We start from the raw sequence: 22431 nt of genomic DNA on the forward strand, positions 1-22431 counted from the left end.
GGATCCTATCTGAGAGGGAGAGGGTAGATCCAGTAACCAAGCCTAGGCGGCTCACAGGATTCCTCCCACCCCATTATCTTACTATCTGCAACTCTGTACCTTACAGTTCTCCAGCCTCCCTGGCCTTTGCTCTTTGTTGAGCAAGCCAGATAATCTTTTATCTTTGCCTGGCTGTTTCATCTTTTACTGGAACCCCACCCCCCACCCCCATATTGAGGATTGAACCCAAGGGTGATTTACCACGAGCTCTCTCATTTTCTAATACACTATCATTTATTTATTTTTCTTGCTCCATCCTCCACCACCCCCCAATATAAAGTGCCATGAGAAAAGGTTCTTAGTTTCCCGTTGTTAGAAATACTGGGGGGGTGCTCTAAGGAATCAAACACGTGCTTGGAAATAGCTCTGCAAGGCAAACTTTTCTGTACCTGGCAAACAAACACATTGGGTGGGCAGTCTGCCTGTTTTAATGCCAAACACAGCACTTCCCCCTGCTCTGATAGGAGGAGCTTGGTGTTAAAATCTACTGGTAAATTTTAAAATTGGATGGGCAAAGGGAAGGGCTACAGTTAAAAAGGCTACAATTGGATCTTAATATCCCAATTTAGGATAAATATTGGGTTCTGAAAATAGACTACTGAACTTTCTATGTCTCACACCATCTAGCAAAAGCACCTGGTACATAGTAGGCCTTCAGTAAATATTGTGGAGTGAATCAGTAACACATCATGGTTCTTTGGCTAGAAATGTTGTTATTCAAACCTGAAGGTTTTTGGCAAGTACTGTATTTCTATTCCTTCTAGATTTGACCAGCCATACTTAACTACTTTTGGGGAACTATTCTGTCATTACTTTTCTTTCTATCTTTTTCTTTTCTATTTGGTAATGGGGGTTGAACCTGGTACCCTTTTTTATTTTCTATTTTTAGACAGGGTTTTGCTAAGTTGCTTAGGGTCTCATGAAATTGCCCAGGCTAGCCTTGAACTTGTGATCCTTCTGCCTCAGCCTCTTGAGCTCCTGGCATGTTACCAATTTTTGACCTCACAATTGGGTCCTTGTTCCCTCTTGGGATTGTGGAACCAATGAAGGTTTATTCTTGGCCAAAGAGTTAACTAAGTCAGCATCTTGACCCTGGGGGTCTGGGAGGTTATAGGTGTAGGTTAACAGAAATGAGGGGGAGGGATATGTTAATAAAGGGGAGGAATAGTCGTGCATTTTTTGAAATGGGTGGGAGATTTTCTGAGAATTTGAGTGCCATCTCTTTTTTTGTTCCTTTCATGGTTTTCATTGGTTATTCTCAAGACAGTTATCAACTGTCATGGTGCTGGGAGGTGTACCGTCTAGCAGGCTGATGGAATTGTAATGAAGTTAGAGGCTGGCAGTTGCTCTGGCAACCATCTTAGATCCAGTTGGTTTTAGCTAGCCTACCTGAAGAGGGGCATCAGCCATCCTGTCCTCAAAGATAAGCAAGAGGACTGGGGCTGTGGCTCAGTGGTAGAGTGCTTGCGTGAGGCACTAGGTTCGATCCCTGGCACCACATAAAAATAAACATATAAAATAAAGGTATTGTGTTTATCTACAATTAAAAAAATATTTAAAATGAAAAAGGTGCCCTGGCGCATGCCTGTAATCCTATTGGCTCGGGAGGCTGAGGCAGGAGGATCACGAGGTCAAGCCAGCCTCAGCAAAAGCAAGGTGCCTACGCAATTCTGTGAGATGACCTGTTTCTAAATAAAATACAAATTAGTGTTGAGGATGTGAATCAGGGGTCGAGTGCCCCTGAGTTCTCTCCTGAATACCCGAAAAAAAAAAAAAAAAGCAAGACTCAGTGGGGCAGAAATTCAGTTAGGTCATCTAGGCAACATGGAGAAACTAAGGGTGAATGAGGGCTGGTTTTAGTAAGGTTTATTGTGCAGATTCCTCTGGTGCCATCTCTGGGCTGATAAGAATTGTCTGATTAACTTCCTGTGCTTCCTACTTATGTCCTGCTGGTGGAGAAATAGGGGGAAGGCAGAGAGCTATTTTTTGTTATGTATAACCTTTATACCAGAGTGGCATGTTCTGCACTCATTTCCCCTATGCTGGGCATGGAACCCAGGTTTGCTCTACCACGGAGGTGCATCCCCAGTCTTTTTTTTTTTTTTTTTTTTAATTGTATTTTAGATATTGATGGACCTTTATTTTATTTGTTTATTTATATGTGGTGTTGAGGATCTAATCCAGTGACTCACACATACTAGTCAAGTGATCTATCACTGAGCCACAACCCCCAGCCTTTCCCCCGTCCCTTTTTATTTTTAATTTTGAGACAGGGTCTCACTAATTTGCCTAGGCTGGTCTTGAACTTGTGATCCTCCTGCCTCAGACTCCCAAATAGCTCAGATTATGGATGTGTACCACCATGCCCGGCAAACCTTCCCTTCTCTTGAAGTTCTCACATGAATGTTCCTCCAAGACCCTTGACTCTGGGACCATTTATACTCTCTGAAGGGGTTTGGGGCTTATTGCAGAGAATTTCAAGTCTGAGCTCAGCTTGGTAAAATAGCAGTAGGGATAAGAGTTGGATCCTTCTTGATGCCCTGCCAAAAGAGGGGCACTTGGTATTCACTGGATCTGTAATTATGGGGCTTGCTGACATAAAGTCCTTCTGGCTGTGCCATATTCATTCTCATCATGTTAAGATGAAAGAAGAGGTCAAGTTGTATTTGCTGATTTCACAAGGTCCACTGGGCCTACTGTAAATAATTCATATTCAAGGCAGAGTTTTCTTTCCACATTTCAAAACAAACTTTTCATCTTCTGCATTGACCCCTCTTACCTTGCGAGTAACTAATTCCTTCTCTCCCTGTTCTCCTGTACCACACACGCTTCAGACACTGCCTCCATCTTGGGAAATACTATAGATAAGATCAAGGCAGCTGTCACTTAGAAAATTTCTAAAAATTAGATTTTTTATTAACTTCAGCCACCTGGTACCTGGGGTGAGGATGAGGGAACAATGTGGAGAGCAAAAACCTCTGAGAGAACCAAAGATTGAATCCAAAGACCAATCAAAAATATCTATACACATTGTTTCATAGAATAGTACAGTAGAATGTGAATGTGACAGGTTAAGTGTTCTGGAAATGACATTTAAAAAGGTAAAAAGAAAAAATAAAAGGTTAAATTATCTTTAATGATCTTTTTAATTTAATCCTGTATGTCTAAAATAGTACCATTTCAGTGTGCAATCAATATGAAAATTAATATCTAGGTGTAGTGGTACATGCGTGTTATCTTAGTTTCTCAGCTACTCTGGAGTTTAGAAAGACTAAGGCAAGAGGATTATAAATTCAAGGCCAGCCTGGGCCACTAGTGAGCCTATATCTTAAAATAAAAATAAGCTGGGCCTGATGGCACACATCTGTAATCCCAGCTATTTGGGAGGTTGAGGCAAGAGAATCACAATTCAAGGGTAGCCTCAGCAATTTAGTGAGGCCCTAAGCAATTTAGCAAGACCCTGTCTCAAAATAAAAAGTGAAAAAAAAAAAAAAAAAAAAAGGCTGGGAATGTAACTCAGTGGTAAAGTGCCCCGAGTTCAATCCCTAGTATATATATAAATACATACATACAAATATATATAAAAGGCTGGGATATAGCAGTGGTATAGTGTCCCTGGGTTCAATTCCCAGTACTGGAAAAAATGTTTCACATTTTTCTTTCTGCACCACTCTTCAGAAGTAGTATGTATTTTCCATCTACAGTACATTTCAATTTGGACTAGACACATTTCAAGTGCTCAGTAGCCACATATGGCTTAGTGGCTACCATATTGGACACTTTGAAGGCTTTGGCCTAGAATGAATCTATGGGTGTTTCATTATTCGAACAATTTATTTTCTGTTTTCCCAGCCACAGAAATGTTTATTATTATTATTATTAATTTCTTTTTACAAAGAGAAGCATGAAAAGTATGTGGACAAAGTTAAAGATTTCTATTAAGTATTACTGAAATAATATCATGTTCTAGTACAGGAACTCTGGGAAGTACACATGGGTAGAAACCTCAGGCTACATGACTACACGATGTCCTCTCCATTTCCACACCCGGGAGCCTGTAAAAGGTTTGGGGTGCGTGGGGCTTCAGCTAGGTGTACCCCATCGCTTCTCACTGGGATTACAACTTCTGTAGGTCTGTGGGTTTCTCTTCTGGTCTGTGGGTTCAATTTGGAGTAGGAGCCTTGGAGCTGACAAAGCTGAGTCTTGCTCAGGTCCTTGCTGTGTTTATTGTTATCTGAGGAGTGTGGCTTATTATTTTGGTTAGTTTTTTTTTTTTTTTTTTTAAGGTGCTAGAGATTGAACCCAGGACCTCACACATACCAGGCAACTGCTCTACCAGTGAGCTATGTCCCTAGACCAGCCCTGTTTTAAAAAACTTTAGTGAAGGATTCTCTTGGAACTGACCACTCTAGGGATACTCACTGAGGCAAGGGTGGCCCAGTGTGTGGGTCAGCTGTCTGAGCTGCAGCATGTGGATTCCAGCCAGCAACAAAACAAAACAAAACAAAACAAAACCCAGAATGCCCAAAGCAAATACTCCCTTTGCCATTTTTATGAGTTTGTTTCTCTTGCCTAGGTAGAAAATGACAAAAGTTGAGGGTGAGTTGTGTGAGGGGCTAGCTGTCATATAACCAGTGTTATATGGAAAAAAAAAAAAAATCAGTCCATGGCTGCCTGTGACGGAATTTTTGTTTCTCTCTTTCTTCCTCTAGGCCGAGGAATCCTGTAAATGTAATGGCTGGAAAAACCCCAACCCCTCTCCCACTCCCCCCAGAGCGGATCTGCAGCAGATCATTGTCAGTCTCACGGAATCCTGCCGGAGTTGTAGCCATGCCCTAGGTGAGTTCCAGAATCTTCTAGGTTTGAAACCAGCAGTTTCACTGTTGCCTGACTGTCCCTAACTTTTAATGAATTCTGTGGATTAACCCAACTTGAATGCTGTTTACTTCTATATGAGGCCAACAACAAAAGAGTCTTCTCTAGTTTCCTGAGTTGGTTTCATGGGAGAGACAGTCCATGCACTCACTGTTGGCATCGATTCATTATTTGTCTCTTTTCCCCTTTCAGCATGAGCTGAGTTGGACTGAAGGATTGCCAGATAACATGAAACACAGCAACTGAGCTATTTAGAATAAATAATGTGTAACATGTCCTGATTCGTTCTGATGGAGGGGCCTGAGGGTCTTTGAGCCTAGGGTGGAAACCTCAACTAACTGGTTATTTGTTGTTATTTTCTGAACCTCTGAACTTTCTTGGAGGGTGCTTCATTTTATCTGCATGTACCTTTGTTTCTTGTATTTGCCAGTACTTTCTTTATTGGGGTTGCCCTCCATTGTGTTTCTTGAATGTTTACTTGTCTTTTCCTTTTCAACTTTTTTTATCTGTCTCTGTAAGATAATTATTGTCAGGGTGGCAAGATAAGGCTTTGCTGCAGTTATTCAACAGGACTGAGATAATCTGTTACTCTGCATCTTAATACGAGTGTCAGGGTAATTCTTCTGGGGAGGAGGTGCTGGAGATTGAACCCAGCATTTCTCATATGCTAAGAACACACAATTGCTGAGGTATATCCCCAGCTGTAGGATTTAAAAAAAAAAAAAAGATTTTTTTTAACCATGCAACATCTTCTATTATGTATAGTTTAAAAAAATATTTCCTCAATATCTCCACACACAGGCAGACATAAGCATGCTGTTTAACATACTGAAAATTCAAATATAATTATTGCCTAAAGAAGGGAAAGTTATTCCCCAATTCCTGCTTAAATGGAAGGCCATTTTATCTGCTGACCTCCAAAAACATGGAGATGAACGTGATAGACAGACTGTCCCCTCTGCACCTTCATTTACCACCATTTAATAACCCTTCTTTGGTCCTTGACCAGCAGCACATTTCTTGCCATCAGTCATTAAATGTCCATGAAGAATTTTATCCACATCCTCTGCTGCAGAAATCTGGACTATATAGGAGGTTTTAATTTGTACTCAGTTGGAGTACAAAAAAATGTGTTGGTGCTTGAGGGGAAATGTCATGGAAAACAAGACACTGGCCATCCTCAAAAATGATTTTGGTTCAGGTTTCCTTGCCAATGATCTTTTTGAAGGTGGTGTTGTCGCCAGGCTGGGTGACCTGAGCCTTGATGATCTCATCCTTCTCATGCTGCTAAAAACTGCTTTAACATTGTATTTTGTTTGAGTTGGTAACTTTTGCAGTTGTGGGGGATTGAACCCCACTCCTCACATATGCCAGACTCTGTTCTACTGCTGCAGTGGTACACCAGCCCAAGTAGAAAAAAAATAATGGGCACTTAGATTATTCTGGATATTTAAATTCCAGTTTGCAGAGGATCTTGGGACATTCTTCTTCTTCTTCTTCTTTTTTTTTTTCCCCTACCTTCAATTATCCATTCTCCCAAATACTGTTAAGTCCAGCTTCCTGTTCAGTATTACAAGGACATAGCTCTGGGCAGAACATGTACACTAAGGTCCTTGCTCCTTCCATCTGGCTATTTATAAGTAGGTAGCTTCTTTTGTCATCCTCATTATCTGAAGAGCTTCCTGCTGATCTAAATGGTGCAGTGCCAGCCCCCAAGGAGAGCATGGTGTCAGGTTGAGTCTGAGGTTTCATGTTGTATTCAGTTGAAGTGTATTTCAATACTTGTAGAGCAAAAATGTAGGTAGCTTGATCTTCTCAGGAAATCATGGCACTGGGGTAACTCCTGGAGAAGGAAATAGAACATAGAGCTCACAAAAGAAATAAACACTAATAATCACATCATTGTGTTGATTGTGCTAGTGTCAAAGTGTAAGCCATGATTTCTTTTTTTAAATCTCCCTTTCTCTCTCCCTCTCCCTCTGTCCTTCTCTCTCTTCCTGTTTTCCTCCCCCACTTTTTTCCATAGAGTCTTGCTGTATTGCCCAGGCTGGCCTCAAACTCCTGGGTTTAAGCAATCCTCCTGCCTCATCCTCCTACGTCCTTTGCTCCCCAGTAGCTCTAGTCCCAGCTCTAAACTGTTTGGTCCTAGCTGTAATTTTTTCTTTCTTTCTTTTTTTTTTTTTTTTTTAAGTAGCAAGTATGAAAGAAAGACCTAAAAGTTACAGAACTGTCTTAAGATTTACCCTTTTTACAATCTGTCCATGAGTGAATGATATTTGGTATTGTCTCAGGAAATATGATGCAATAAAAAAAAAACTGGACTCAAGAAATCCTTAAGCCCTGGGCTTGAACTGTATTTGGTTATTGATTGGGAAATCCTATTATCTCCCTTCAATTAACATTTAAAAACAAGATCTTTTCTTTTGTAGCTGAGCAGATTGTCTCCCTTCTGTGCTTTGTAAACACACATGAATGCCTGAAGGCAGAAACAGTGTGTCACAAAAAAACAGCCAACTTTGTTTCCTTTTATATTCTTAACAAGCTTTGAAAACAAATGTCTGGTATTTGCCAATATATAATCAAGAATGAAGAATTAAAAAAAAAATTAAAAGGTACATGTCCTTTGACTTGGCAAGTCCGTGCTTGAAATTTAACCTACATATAGATTAAGATGTGCCCTCAAATTAAGTGAAAAGCAGTTATTGCTTTATTTATGATATTAAAATGCTATGAATAACCTAAATATCCCACTGTTGAAGATAATTGGTTGCATTATGGAAATCGATATTATAAAATTTAATGTGGGGAATTTTTTTTTTTTTTTTAAGAGAGAGAATTTTAATATTTATTTATTTATTTTAGTTTTTTCGGCGGACACAACATTGTTGTTTATATGTGGTGCTGAGGATCGAACCCAGGCCGCACGCATGCCAGGCGAGCGCGCTACCGCTTGAGCCACATCCCCAGCCCGGGAATTTTTTTTTAAAAAAGTATTTTCCAACATGGAAAGACGTTCTTAACTTATTATTAGCAAAAATTTGGGCCATGGGGCTGGGGGAATAGCTCACTAGTAGATTTCCAGCATAGGCAAGGCTTTGGATTGCTTTCCTCAGCACCATAGACAAAACAAACAGCAAATAAAGCAAGTCATAAGGCAGTCTGATTAGAAGTTTTATAATTTAAGACAAAATTATAGGATATTCCAGTCTGAGTTAAACTTCTGGCTGTTCAACCAATAGCTCTGAGAAAGGGCACATTACTTAATCTGCCTGGATCTCAGTATTTTCAGTGTGAAATGGGTTAATAATCATGCTTACCTCATAGGATCAATTTGTGGATTAAATGATATAAGTCTTTTACATATTTTTTGGTACTAGGGATTGAACCCAGGGACACTTAACCATTGGATCATGTCCCCAGCCCTTTTTGAGACAGGATCTCACCAAGTTGCTTAGAGCCTTGCTAAGATTGCTGAGGCTGACCTTGAATTTGCCATCCTCTTGATTCCGCCTCCTGAGTCACTGGGATTATAGGCATGTGCCACTCTACCTGGCCACATGTAAAACTTTTAGAAGAGCACCTGGCACACAAATATATGATTATTAGTTACTATTGTCCGTAGTAACATTGCAACACTATGGGGGGAAGGTTCTTTTACTTCAAACTGCAGATGTAAACATTGTCTAGTTTAAATAAGAAAAGAGTTTCTTTTTTGGTGTCAAGGTTTGAACCCAGGGGCACTTAACCACTGAGCCACATCTCCAGCCCTTTTTTATATTTTATTTAGAGACAGGTCTCGATGAGTTGCTTAGGGCCTTGCTAAGTTGCTGGGGCTGGTTTTGAACACAATCTTTCTACCTTGGCCTCCCAAATTGCTGGTATTACCAACATGTGCCACTGTGCCTGGCTAGCAAGTGGTTTTTGTAAGAAGGGTACTTACTGGTAGCTCTCAGAATGGGCAAATCAGTTTCTGTTTGGTTAAGGGAGAGTGCCTGTCATATGCCCAACTAGAATCCCTCAGAATTAACTACAGAATTAACTACCCTCAGAATTAACTACGTGGAAGGTGGTCCTGTCCCAAATTGCAGGGTGCTTCTTCAAGAATAGCACTGATTTCTTTCTTTAGAAAATAGAGCATTTTGAAGGAAATATTGAGCTTTTAATTAAAAAAAATTTTTAGTTTTGTTTTATTTTTAGTGTACCACTGCACCCGGTTTTATATAGTGTCTTGACAATTATTTTCATCCCAGCGTCTGTGTCCTGCCATAATTTGATACTCCTCTGTGTCTGGTGGACAGAAAACACAGGAGTGAGAGAGTCTGATCTAGTGGAAAGGAATTTCAATTGGCAGTTAGGAAATAAGAATTTGGGGCCTGACCCCACAGTTTGCCATATCACTTCACCTTTTTGCAATTTAGTATCATCTACATAATGAAATGGTAGATCTAGATTTGCTTGTAAAATACAATACCCTGTAACTACTTGGGGTTAATAATTGTCATCTGTAGAATAGACTACTGGCATTACAGCCTATTCTACCTTATTCTCTGAAATTATTTGATATTTTCAAGTAGACACATTCAGTTTACAAAAATTTGACAAAGCACTTCTAACAAAGCATTTCAATTGAGTCCAATGTTTCTCCTCATTTTAGTATTAATAAAAATTCCAAGCTGGGAACAGTGGTGCATTCCTGTAATCCTAGTGATTTGGGAGGCTGAGGCAGGAGGATTCCAAGTTTGAAGCCAGCTCCAGCAACTTAGGAAGATGCTGTCTAAAAAAAAAAAAAAAAAAGACTGGGGATGTGGCTCAGTGGTAAAGTGCCTTGAGTTCATTCTTCAATACCCAAAATCCAACCAATTGACCAACCAGCCGTCTAACCAACCAACAAAACCCTCCTTATTTGGCATTGCTTATTTAAAAAGTAACCTGTTTTTATGACCAAGAAAGCAGGAAACAAACCATGTGATCAAAATACCATTGGAATTTCTGTTGTTATTTTTGGATTCCATTGTAATGAACTGAACCAGAACAAACTGGTGATTAAATTCAACCAGTGATAATTTTTAAAGGTTTTTTTTTATTCTCTCAGAGTGCTGGGATGGAACCTGGGGCCTTTTATGTACCAGACAAATGCTTACCACTGAGCTACTCCCTCCCCACTTTTATACAGCTTTTATGTATAACTTTTTCTATTTTTTTTTTTTTTTTTGCACCTGCAATTGAACCCTAGGGCCCTTAACCACTGAGCCATGTCCCCAGCCCCCCTCCTTTTTTCTTTTCTTTTTTTCTTTTAGAGACAGGGCCTTGCTGAGTCCTTAGGTCCTTACTAAGTTGCTGAGACTCGTCTTGAACTTGGAATCCTCCCTCCTCGTCCTGTGGAGTGGCTGGGATTACTAGTGTGCACCACTGTACCTGGCTTCTATAGAACTCTTTTTCTTTTTTCAGAGTTGTTACCTTCATTGTGGGAATTAATCCTTGTTATTATAGTTATCTCTTCTTTTCTGCTTGTTTACAATTATAACTTTCTATGGAAAGTAAGGAGCTAGCTCTAATGATTAAACACGTATCTTATTTCTTGAGCAATAAAAGAGAATGCCAGTATTTTACTCATGGACTATTTCAAATATTTACGTGATTTAAGAAGATTATTTGACTCAACACATTTTCTTTTCTTTTCTTGGGGAGTTGGGGGAGGACAACTGGGATTGAATCCAGGACACTGTACCTCTGAACTACATCCCCAACTCTTTTTATTTTTTGTTTTGAGACTGGGTCTTGCAAAATTGCCCAGGCTGACCTCAAACTTGTGATCCTTCTACTTCAACCTTGCTTCTCTTGCCTCAGAGTCGCTGGCATTACAGGCATGAGCCCCACCACATCCCACAACTCAACACTTTTTCTTTGGCCACACCACATTTGCGTAGACCTCCAGCCCTTGATCTCTCTCAGTTCCCGTTTATACATGTGTGGTGCTGATGACAAATGGCATACCTCTGGGGCTCAGCTGGCACACTGACAGAGCTACCTGAAGGAAGTCAGCATTTTCCTCTTGGCTGAGTGTCCTCTGTTGGCTAATGCAGACTTGCAGATGCAGGTTTCTAACCTCATGGGGAGTTGTGAGAACAGAACAGCAGGATCTAAGGGCAGAACATGGAGAACATTGTCCTACTCACCTGATTAGCTTACTTCTCTCTTCCTCTGGCTATGTAGCTCAGGTTTAGTCTCCCTCCAAAATCCCTTCAGCATTTCCTGAATTCAGCCTTTTCCTTATGATTCCTTGGCCCTGTCTGCTGCAGCTCCTGTTGTTCTTATTTCTATTCCTGCACCCTCAGCATTCCTAGGAAGAAGTGATTGAATTTGGTCACGCTCTCCTGTTTACGTCTCTGAGTTGCCTATTATCCTCAGAGTGGAATTCAGCAGATACTTCATGTCTCCATACCTTCCAGGCCTTTCCCCACCGTCTGCATTTCGTTTTGGCTCCCAGGCTTGTGGGTTCTTTAAACTTTCCCTATCTGTGTTTTGGACATGGAGGCTCACATGCCCTGTAATTCCTTTCTTTCATTTTTGGCCAGCGAATCCCCCTTTTTCTCCAAGGCTTGACTCTCTAGGTCTTTGTAGAGGGAACAAGGTCCTCGGAGCTGTTGTAATGTTTCGTCTTATGTAATTATAATTGTACACACCTGTTGGTTTGCTGAACTGTGATTAAGGGCCGACTTTTATAATTCAGCATATATTTAATACATTTGATGTAATTTGGTTTATTCCCTTTATTGATAAGTTATTGAAGTCACTGTACTGAAAAGGGGGCACTGGTTGCATTTATTGCAGACAAGCTTTCTTGGTGCATCATCTGTACTTGCACTGAGTAGCTGCAAGGCCATTTGTGGCTTACTTGGATTGTGATTAGTTTGAATTGAAATGAGCTTCAAGTGTAAAATGCACACCAATTTGGAAGACTAAGTATGAAAAAAAAAGGTGGAAAATGGTAATATTAATAACTTTTTTTACCTGACAGAATGATAATACATTACTAAAGTACATTTTTTATTGATTTCTTTCGACTGTGTGTGTGTGTTTGCATGTTAGGGATTGACCCCAGGGATTTACGAATGCTAAGCAAATGAAGTGCTCTGCCACTGAGCTATCCCCCAAGGTTTTTTTTTTTTTTTTTGATACTGGAGATTGAACTCAGGGGCACTCAACCACTGAGCCACATCCCCAGCCCTATTTTGTATTTTATTTAGAAACAGGGTCTCATTGAGTTGCTTAGTGCTTCGATGTTGTTAAGGTTGGCTTTGAACTCGTGATCCTCCTGCCTAGCCTACTGAGCCGCTGGGATTACAGGTATACACCACCACACCTGACCCCCAAGTTTTTCTTTTAGCTTTTTTTTTTTTTTTTTTTCGTAGCTAGTGGGATATTTAAACTTCTAGATGTGGCTCTCATTATATTTCTGTTGGATTTCTGTTCTTACTTTTAGACTGTTCTTTTTTCCATTCCATATCTATGATTTCAAAAATGAAACAATTTTTTTTTGGTACCAGGGAGTGAATCCAGGGGGTGCTTAACAATGGAGCCACATCCCTACCCCTTTTTTTAATTTTTATTTTTAAAACAGAGTATCGCTAAATCACTTAGGGCCTTGCCAAGTTGCTGAGGCTGACTTTGAACTTGCAATCCTCCTGCCTCAGCCTCCCTGGCTGCTGGGATTACAGGCATGCACCACTCTGCCCAGCAAGGAAACACTTTTAATTGATTAGCCTTTTGCAGTTCATTCAGTAGGTCTATTGTAGTTATTAATTTTTTTTTTTAAAGAGAGAGTGAGAGAGAGAGAATTTTTAAATATTTATTTATTTTTTTTAGCTGTTGGCGGACACAACATCTTTGCTTGTATGTGGTGCTGAGGATCGAACCCGGGCCGCACGCATGCCAGGCGAGCGCGCTACTGCTTGAGCCATATCCCCAGCCCTGTAGTTATTAATTTTACCTCTTCTAGCCTTGATCCCATGAACAAAACATGTATTTGACCAGCTTTCAAATCCTGTAGACAGGATGCCATTTGCTTCTGGTCCAAAGAAGCGGGGACATGTTAGTTTCCTGCTCAGCTGCTGCCCATGCACAATGCAGGGCATGTGAGGACTGGCAGGCTGTCCTCATGAGAAGTGCAGGTCAATGATACACGGAGCCAGAGCTTAGCAAGGGTCATAGCACACAGTGACATTGTGCTTCCTGTTCTCAGCAAGGCAACAGCTGCACTGTGATTCTTGGCAGCATACACATGGTGGGTCACCCTGTGGTACCCTGGGTGTTTGCAAGTCTAACATAGTACAAAGATGGGCCAACATGCACCCTCCTGGAGAGATGTAAAATAAGCAAAACCTCCTCCATTCCTCTGATTTACACCTTCCTTTCCCTTCTTCTGGCCCTTCACATATAAGGGACACTGGGGGAACTGAGTTCTGCTGGGAGGAATGAGTCTTTCCCATAAGGCACGGATTGGCCAGTTCTTGAGTAATTATACTGATGATTTGTAACAGGCTCTTGGAAGGCCATTTGAAATAAAAGCTGGATTATCAAATTCAGATGGAAGAAAGATTTTTGAAAACATTTTTATTTGGAAATAATTGGAAGCTTACGTAATAATTACAAGGATAGAAATGAAGAATTTCCCATATATCCTTTCCATAGATTTAGCTATTGGTAACATTTTATCCAGTTTACTTTGCCGTTTGTTCTCATTTACATGCAGATATAACACAATACAATAGCTTTCCCTACATTATATAAGTTGCATATATATCATAGCCCTTTTCCTCTCAATATTTTAATCTGTGTTTTCTAGAAGTAAAGGTATTATTTTTATATAACATCAGTTCCATTACCAATTGCAGTAATTTAACAATAATGTAATGCTTGTTTCTAATTTATGGCTTGTATTCTAATTTTATCAGTCGACCCAAAAACGTCCTTCATATTTTTTTTTCTGTATCAAATATCCAGTCTAGAATTACATATGTATTTAGTTGTCATGTCTCTATATTCTTTAATCTGGAATCGTTTCTCAGCTTTAATTTTTAAATTTTTTTTTAATTTTGTGATGTTGACATTTTCATAGAGAAACATTTTTTAAAAAACTCATTAAAATGCTAGGTGAAATTCATTTTTTGTTATCTTTTGGTTAGTAGGAAAATTGTTTGCAGTGCCTTAAATGCCAAACATAGATTTTGACTTTCTACAAAATTAAAAGTTTGTATACAGCCAAACCAAATCAATGAAACACAAATCTCAACAAAATTCATAAGCATTTGCAATGAATAGAACAGACCAAAGGTTAGTACCTAAAATTCTTTTAAGGCAATAATAAAAAGAGCAGCACACTAAACGACCAAACCCAGGAACTGGATAGTGCTCAGGAGAACAAATAATAATAGCCTATAATATAAAAAACTCTAGGCCATTCCAGGGAATGCAGATCAAAGCTTTGGGTGCCTTCATTAATTTTCAAAAGATTGATTAAATTATTGGTAGGGATTCTCAACTGTAGGCAAGAGTGTAGGGGAAGGATTATTCTCTAATCTTGCTGAGACAGTGTACATCAATGCAAACTTTATCAGGGAGTATTAAATTAGGAAGCATACGTCAAAGCTTAAAATAGCAGTGGCCTCCGAGTAATGACTTCAGTTTCAGGTTAATTGTGAGGGAATTGTGCATTGTAGTTGAGAGATTTTTATTATAGTTCCCCCCACACCTCTCCCTGGTACTAGGGATCCAACTCAGGGCTTTGTTTGTGCTAGGCAAGCTCTACCATTGAGCTATATCCCCAACTCTTTTTATTTTATTTTATTTTACTCATTCACTTTTAAAAGGAGGGAAGACTTGTTTTGGTTCGTGGTTTCAGAGATTTCAGGACATGGTCACTTGGTTCCATTGGTTCCACTGTTTCCAGGGCCAGTGGTGAGGAAGGCCTTGGCAGAACAAAGGTGCTCACCTCACGGAGGCCAGAAAGCAAAGAGAGAATCCTTTTTATTTTATTTTGGAACTGGGTCTTGCTAAATTGCCCAGGGTGACCTTGAACTTGTGATCCTCCTGTCTTGGCCTACTGAGATGCTGGGATTATATCGAGACTGGGATTATAGCCAGAGGCTGTGCCACCATGCCCAGGAGGGCATGTCTTTTTAAGAAAGCATACATTTTAGTGCTAGGGTACAGCTCAGTGGTAGAGCACTTGCCTAACATACATGAGGTCCTCTATTTGATTCCTAGCACCACAAAACAAAACAACAACAAAACATGCTTTTTAGATAGTGGAAGAGTACCTACTTGTATCAAAAATGCTTAAGATTAAAGAAATGTTTCTTTTAATAAGGACTGACCCTTTTTGGTTTAATGTGAGTTGATTTTCAGTACAGTAAATTGCTCAGTTTTGCAGTTAGAAGGAGGTACATCTGGGTGTTGGCCCAGGATGGGGTTGAGTACAGTAATAAGTTTAACAAGTCTGATGTTGGCCAACAGCCACAAAGAGCAAGGAGCAGTCTTTGAATTTGGTAGAGATGGGATTGTTTGAGGGAAAAATGCTATTTAGAGACTATCCTGGCACCAGGAAGAACAGGGTGAGGGCTATTTTCTCAGTGGAAGCTTGAGATCCCAATGGCTACAAAAGAGTAAGGGGAAATGCTGTATGACTTTGAGAGAAGGTGAGGAAGCTCAGCTGAATCTGGTGGCTGACTATGTGTGGAGGATAAAGGACACTGGAGGAGTAAATCACCGGCTCCTCAGCAGAAGTGTAACTGGCTGGAAGGAGGTATCGTTTTGGGAGTGTTGTGAGGAGATGGATCTCAGAGTCTGGTTTGCTATGATGATGATGATGATGATGATGACGACGATGGTTTGCTATGATGATGATGATGATGGTGGTGGTGGTGATGTGTGTATGTATTGTTGCAATGATGAGGCTCTAGGTGGCTTTTTGGGGAAGACTGGTGTTTGAAAAGAGTTTTGCTGGTGATGTGGATTTGGTGAGAACCAAAGCTGAGAATCGGATGCTTAGAAACTGAGTTGGGTGAGGACTGAAAAGGAGCCTTGGCCAAAAGGGGTCCATCAGTGGCCTCCTTGGAGAGGGAGGGTAGCATTAGAGAGTCTGAGAACTCTCTGCAGCTGGACAACGAAGTATTCTAGAGCACAGTTACAATTGTCCTTGTGTGACTTCTTAGTTACACTCCAGCCCTTTTTATTTTTTATTTTGAGGCAGGGTCTTGCTGAATTGCTGAGACTGTCCTTGAATTTGCAGTCCTCCCTCAGCCTCCCAAGTTGCTGGGATTGCTGGGGCGCATCACTGTGCCTGGCTTACTTGTGTGACCTTCTTTTCAAGAGAAGCTACTCTTTCGTTGTAATGTGTCTAGGCTTTCTTTTGCCACTTTTTAAGCCATCTGTCCACAGCTTCTTTCTTCATCTATTAGTCCCCTACCCTATTACTATAGGATGCGTAACCCATCTCACTCATTATCATCCTTCTCCTGCCTCAGCATTCCCCTTTCCACCCCACGTCTACCTTTCCTTTGTCACAGGAAGAAAGATACTCTTTTGCTGTAAAAGTTATTCATTTCTCCAGGAAAGCTTCTCCCTTCCTTCCTTCTAGCAAACTCCCACAGGTTCATTTATATCTGCCCCCATCTCCACCTCCCTGTTCCTTTCTACTTTGGGCTACAGACTGAGGTTTGAGGAAATATCATAGATTTCATTAAGGGCAGAGTCAGAGGGAATTTAGGTCTCATTTTCTGAAGGATTAGTCAGCTTTCTGTTGCTTTGACAAAATACCTGAGCTAAATCAACTTAAATGAGGAAAGGTTTATTTTGGCTTATGGCTTCAGTCCATGGTCACTTGCCGTATGGTTTCTGGGCCTGTGGTGAGGCAGAACATCAGAGCAGGGAGTGTGTGGCGGAATGAAGCTGCTTACCCCATGGCATCTGGGAAGCAGAGAGAGGAAGTGCCTGTGTACCCTTCTTCAAGGGCATGTCACGAGTGACCTACTTCCTCCACGTAGGCCCCCCCTCTCGATAGTTAGGAGCTGGAGAACCAAGCCTTTAACACAGGATCCTTTTGGGGACATTCCAGTTTCACGCTGACATTGAGCATTTAAATTTTTACCCAGGCTAGTTTTCAAAATAAGCAAGAAGATAAGCAGTAGTTTTATAATAAGCAGTAGTTTTCAACCGGTGGAATCCCAGGGGAAGGGAACGGCCCTTCTGTTTGAACCAAAGCAGCTCTTGCTAATTCAGAGTCAGAATCCATTTGGGTCAAGTGTTCTGTAGTCTTAAGAAAAGTGACTCATTGCTCGAACTAGTCAAATCTTTCCTCTTGGTATCCATTTCCTCAAAATTAAAGTAAGGAAAAGGCCTCTAAGCAAAATTTTCTTTCTTAGGAGGATGACAGAATTTTGTATTTCTGTTGATTTTTTAAAAAATTTTTTATACTGGGGATTGAATTCAGGGACACTCGATCACTGAGCCACATCTCGAGCCATGTTTTGTATTTTATTTAGAGACAGGGTCTCACTGAGATGCTTAGTGCCTCCACTGTTGCTGAGACTGACTTTGAACTTGTGATCCTCCTGCCTCAGTCTCCCAAGCTGCTGGAATAATAGTCGTGCACCACAGCGCTGGCTGTTAATTTTCTTATATTATTACAAGAATGAAATGTATACGCACTTCAATAACTGGTGTGTTGATTTCTACTTAGAATAGTATATTAAAAGCTGGAGTATAATAGCTCAGTGGCAGAGTACTTGCCTTTTATGTACCAAGCCCTGGATTTGATTCCTAGAACTGTGAAAGGAAGAAAAAAAAATGCATTAAAATCGAGATGGCCCATCACACATTAGAATAAATGATTATATTTTCAGCTAAAGAAAAAGAAAGGTGATTCATTGGCTTTAAAATCAATCATGGCATCCATTTCCTTGAGTTCTCCGTTGTATGTTAACACCTCTGTTAGAGTGTTTTATATTATATAGTGAAGACTCTGAAGGGATTAATATGATTCCTTTCATAGTTTACCACTAAAAAGAGATTAAAACTTTACAGGGCAAAAATAATCTTAAATAAAATTATTTCTGCAAATAACTGACACAAAATTTTTGACCTAGTTGTTTTCAGAATGAGGCCTGTCCCCCAAAGGCTTCAGATTGACCTTCAGGAAAATTTTGCATAGTCTCCAGAAACAAAATGACCTGGCAAACATTCTACCAAAGGAGAATTCTAATTTTGGGGTATGTTTTAGAAAGTGATGAAGCTAAGTATTGTATAGTCAAAAGTAAAGTAATAAATTTGTACATTAACTTTTTTCTAATTTAATTTTATGAATTTTAATTTTTTTCTGTTTTTCATTTTTTGAACATTAATTTTGTTTTTACATACATGTACTTTTTTGATGTATATTACAATTTATACATGATATGGTGTTGTCAGTTTTTCAGTTTAGATGGATCCATTCGATTATTCAGGGAGGCAGATTATAAGAGTCTTTCTCTTGCCTTTTGAAGCTGCTTCCTTTGGGGGCCTATTGCCTTAGCCAGTTACTCTGCTTTTCCTTTGCTCTTTTTTGCATTAGAAAGGAATAAAAGGTTGGTGCCCTCTGTCCCTCTAATTTTCAACCCTTTAGTTTTTTCCCCAGCTTTATTAGGGCTTAATTGACAAATAAAAATTGCATACATTCATCCAGCCCAATTGTTACCCATATAGGGTAAAGTTACCTGGATTGGAGTACATACCTTTTTTTGGGTGGGGGTGGGGTACCAGGTATTGAACTCAGGGGCACGTGACCACTGAGCCACATCCCCAGCCCTATTTTGTATTTTATTTGGAGACAGGGTCTCACTGAGTTGCTTAGTGCCTCACTTTTGCTGAGGCTGGCATTGAACTTGCAATCCTCCTGTCTCAGCCTCCTGAGCCACTGGGATTACAGGCATGCGCCACTGCGCCTGGCTGGAGTACAAATCTTTTATGAATTCCTTTGTTTCTTCAATAAAAAATTGTGAGTGGGAGTGTGGCTCAATGGCAGAGTGCCTGCCTAGTATGAGACAGGCTGTGGGTTCAATCACCAGCACACAGATATACAAATTGTGTATATTTTTTGCTGTACAATACGATGTTTTGATGTATGTATGTTAATCAGCTTACTCTAAGGGAAAAGTTTATTTTGGCTCATGGATTCAGAGATTGATATCCATGATCTCTTGGCCCTGTTGCTTTGGGCTTGTGGCAGCATAGTACATCATGGTGGTTGTACATGATAGAGTAGGCCTGTTCACCTGGTGGCAGCTGGCAGTCAAAAGAAAAGACACAGGAAGAGACCAGGGTCCCAATGTACCTTTCAAGGGCATGCCCCAATGACCTAACTTCCTTTCACTAGACCCTACCTCCTAAAGGTTCTGTCACCTCCCAATACCACCACAGGCTGGTTGACCAAGTCTTTAACACATGAGCCTTTGGGGGACATTTACCAAGCCTATTGTGAATAGATTAAATCAAGCTAATACATCCATCATCTCACATGCTTATCATTTTGTTTTATTGAGAATATTTAAAATCAGTTCTTGGTAGTTTCCAAGTATATATTATTATTAAGTGTACTTACCCCATACGGTATGATAAATCTTCAGAACATATTTTTTCCTGTGTAACTTTGTACCCTTTAACCAACATCCACCACCCATCCTTCTTTTTTTTTATTAGTTCTTTTTTTAAATATTTGTTTTGTAGTTATAGATGAATGCAATATTTTTATTTTATTTTTATGTGGTGCTGAGGATTGAACCTAGTGCCTCATGCATGCTAGGTGAGTGCTCTACCTCTGAGCCACAACCCCAGCCTCACCACCCATCCTTCTAACCTGCATCCTAAGTCCTTGGTAACTATCATTCTGCTCTCTGCTTTTTTGGAGAATTTGCTATTTTATGCTATTTTATTTTATTTTTTTGGTCCCGGGTATTAAACCCAGGGGTGCTTTACCACTAAATCCGAAGTCAGCAAAGTAGCTGAGGCTGGCCTTGAACTTGAGATGCTCTTGCCTCAGCTTTCTGAGTTGCTGGAATTATAGGTATGTACCACATGCCAAACTGGGTTTCGTTTCTTTTTCTTTTTTTTTTTTTTTGGTGTTGAGAATTGAACCCAGGGCTTCACTCATGCTAGGCAAGTGCTCTGTCATTGAGCTGCGTCTCCAGCCTGTTTAATTTGAGGTCGATTCTCTCTAAATGCTCAGGCTGGCCTGAACTTTCTATCCTCTTGCTTCAGCCTCACGAGAAGCTAGAATTCCAGGCCTGTGCAAGCTTTGTCCATTCCATTTCTCACTTTTGAGAAATCTTTATGATGGTTACCATAATGGCTGTGCTAATTTATATTCCCGCCAACAGTGGACAAGGTTTCCCTTTTCTCCAAGTCCTCGACAACACTTAATCTTTCCTTTTATTTATAATAGGCCATCCAAACAGGTGTTAGGTGACGTCTAATTTTAGTTTTGATGATCAGTGATGTTGAACTTTTTAAAAATTTAGGTATCTGTTGGCCTTTTTCAGTCTTTTGAAAAAATTTTTATTTAGATTGATTACCCATTTTTTTAATTGAATTATTATTATTTTTTTTGTTATTGATTTCCTTCTGTATTCCTTAAATTCTTTGTCACATTTATAGTTTGCATATGTTTTCTCCTATTCTGTAGATTGTTTCTTCATTGTGTTGATTTTTCCCCTTTCTGTGCCCAGAGCTTCTCAGATTGATGCAATCCCGTTTGTCTCTGTTGTGTTGCTTGTGCTTTTGGGTTCAATTCAAAAAAAAACTTTGCCAAGACCAATGTTGAGAAGCTTTCCCCTTGCTGGGTGTGGTGGCATACGCCAGTAATCACAGTGACTGGGGAGGCTGAGGCAGGAAGATTGCAAGTTCAAGGCCAGCCTCAGCAACTTAGTGAGACCCTGTTTAAAAATAAAAATAAAAAGGAATGGGAATTTGGTTCAGTGTTAAAGCACTCCTGGGTTTAATCCCCAGTAGAAAACCAACCCAAACCAAACCACAACAACCAAAGGAAGCTTTCCCTTATGTTTCCTTCTAGTAATAGTTTTACTATCTCGGATCATTTGTTTTAATCCATTTGAGCTGATTTTTTTTTTTTTTTTGTACATACTGTGAGATAAATGTCTAACTTCATTCTTCTGCATGTGGAAATTTAGTTGTTCCAACACCATTTATTGAAGAAACTGTCTTTTCCCCATTGTGTGTTCTTGGCATCTTTGTTGAAAATCAGTCAAGTGTAAATGCACGGATTTATTTCCAGGTTCTCACTTTCCTTCTTTTTATTTCCTTCCCCATCCCACCCCCCCTTTTTCTTTTGTGGTGGTAGGGATCACACATACTCTAGGCTAATGCTTTTACCACTGAACTCCAGTCCCAGTCCCCATTTCTAGGTTCTCTGTTGGTCTGTGTCTTTGTTTTTATGTCAGTATCATGCCATTTTGATTACTATAACTTGGAAGTAGATGCTTTGTGGTTTCTTTTTTTAGGGTGCTGGAGATAAAACCTCAGGGACTTGAGTAGGGTAGACAAGCTCTGTGCCACTGAGCTCAAGTCCAGCCCCTGATGTAGATTTCTAAATCAGGAAGTATGTGATGCCTTCAATTTTTTTTCGCTCTCTCATTTTTTCCCCCTCAAGATTGTTATTACTATTTAGATCTTTTATTTCTGTATCAATTTTAGAATTGCTCTTTCTATTTGTGTGAAAAAATGTCTTTGAAATTTTGGTAGTGATTACATTGAATCTGTAATTCACTAATTTTTTTTGGTGATACCAGAGATTGAACCCAGAGCCTTGTGCATGCAAGGCAAGCACTCTACCAACTGAGCTATGTCCCCAGCCCCCATTTTAATGATATTAATTCTTTCAATATTTGAACACAAGATATCCTTTTTTAAAATATTTATTTCTTTTAGTTGTACAAAATACCTTTGTTTTTATTTATTTATTTTTATGTGGTGCTGAGGATCGAACCCAGGGTCTCGCATGCGCTAGGCGAGCGCTCTACTGCTGAGCCACAACTCCAGCCCACAAGATATCCTTTTATTGATTGATTTCTTCTTCACTTTTATAAATATTTTATGGTTTTCCATGTACGTATCTTTTACCTCCTCAGTTAAGTTTTCCCTTGTTATTTCTTTTTATCCATTGGTTGTTGAAGGACATGTTGTTTAATTTTTACATATCCAAACTTCCTCCTGTTATTGATTTCTAGAAAGTTTTATATCATTGTGGTGGGAAAAGACCCTTGGAATGATTTCATCCTTTCTGAATTTGTTAAGGTTTGCTTTGTATCCTAATATGTGATCTCTCCTGGAGAAAATTCCACATGTGCTTGAGAAGAATCTGTATTCTGTTGCTGTTGGATGCAATACTGTGTCTATGTCTGTTGGTTCCATTTGGTCTAAAATGTAGTTCAAGTCCAGTGTTTTCTCATTGATTTTCTGTCTAGATGA

At 39.8% G+C, this 22431-nt stretch overlaps 1 protein-coding gene and 1 pseudogene across 5 annotated transcripts in view; one reads left to right on the forward strand and one right to left on the reverse strand.

Moving 5' to 3' along the window:
* Positions 1-22431, forward strand: part of Kat2b (lysine acetyltransferase 2B) — a 105838-nt gene that overhangs the window by 28472 nt on the left and 54935 nt on the right. For all 5 annotated transcript variants that reach the window (XM_076842814.1, XM_076842819.1, XM_076842825.1 and 2 more), the window contains exon 2: positions 4752-4878. In XM_076842814.1, coding sequence (XP_076698929.1) covers positions 4752-4878 — 127 coding nt within the window. The remainder of the gene's footprint in view (positions 1-4751; positions 4879-22431) is intronic.
* On the reverse strand, positions 5801-10377 carry LOC143412170 (adenosine 5'-monophosphoramidase HINT1 pseudogene; annotated as a pseudogene).

The sequence above is a fragment of the Callospermophilus lateralis genome, chromosome 1 (assembly GCF_048772815.1).
Source record: "Callospermophilus lateralis isolate mCalLat2 chromosome 1, mCalLat2.hap1, whole genome shotgun sequence".
Lineage (NCBI taxonomy): Eukaryota > Metazoa > Chordata > Mammalia > Rodentia > Sciuridae > Callospermophilus > Callospermophilus lateralis.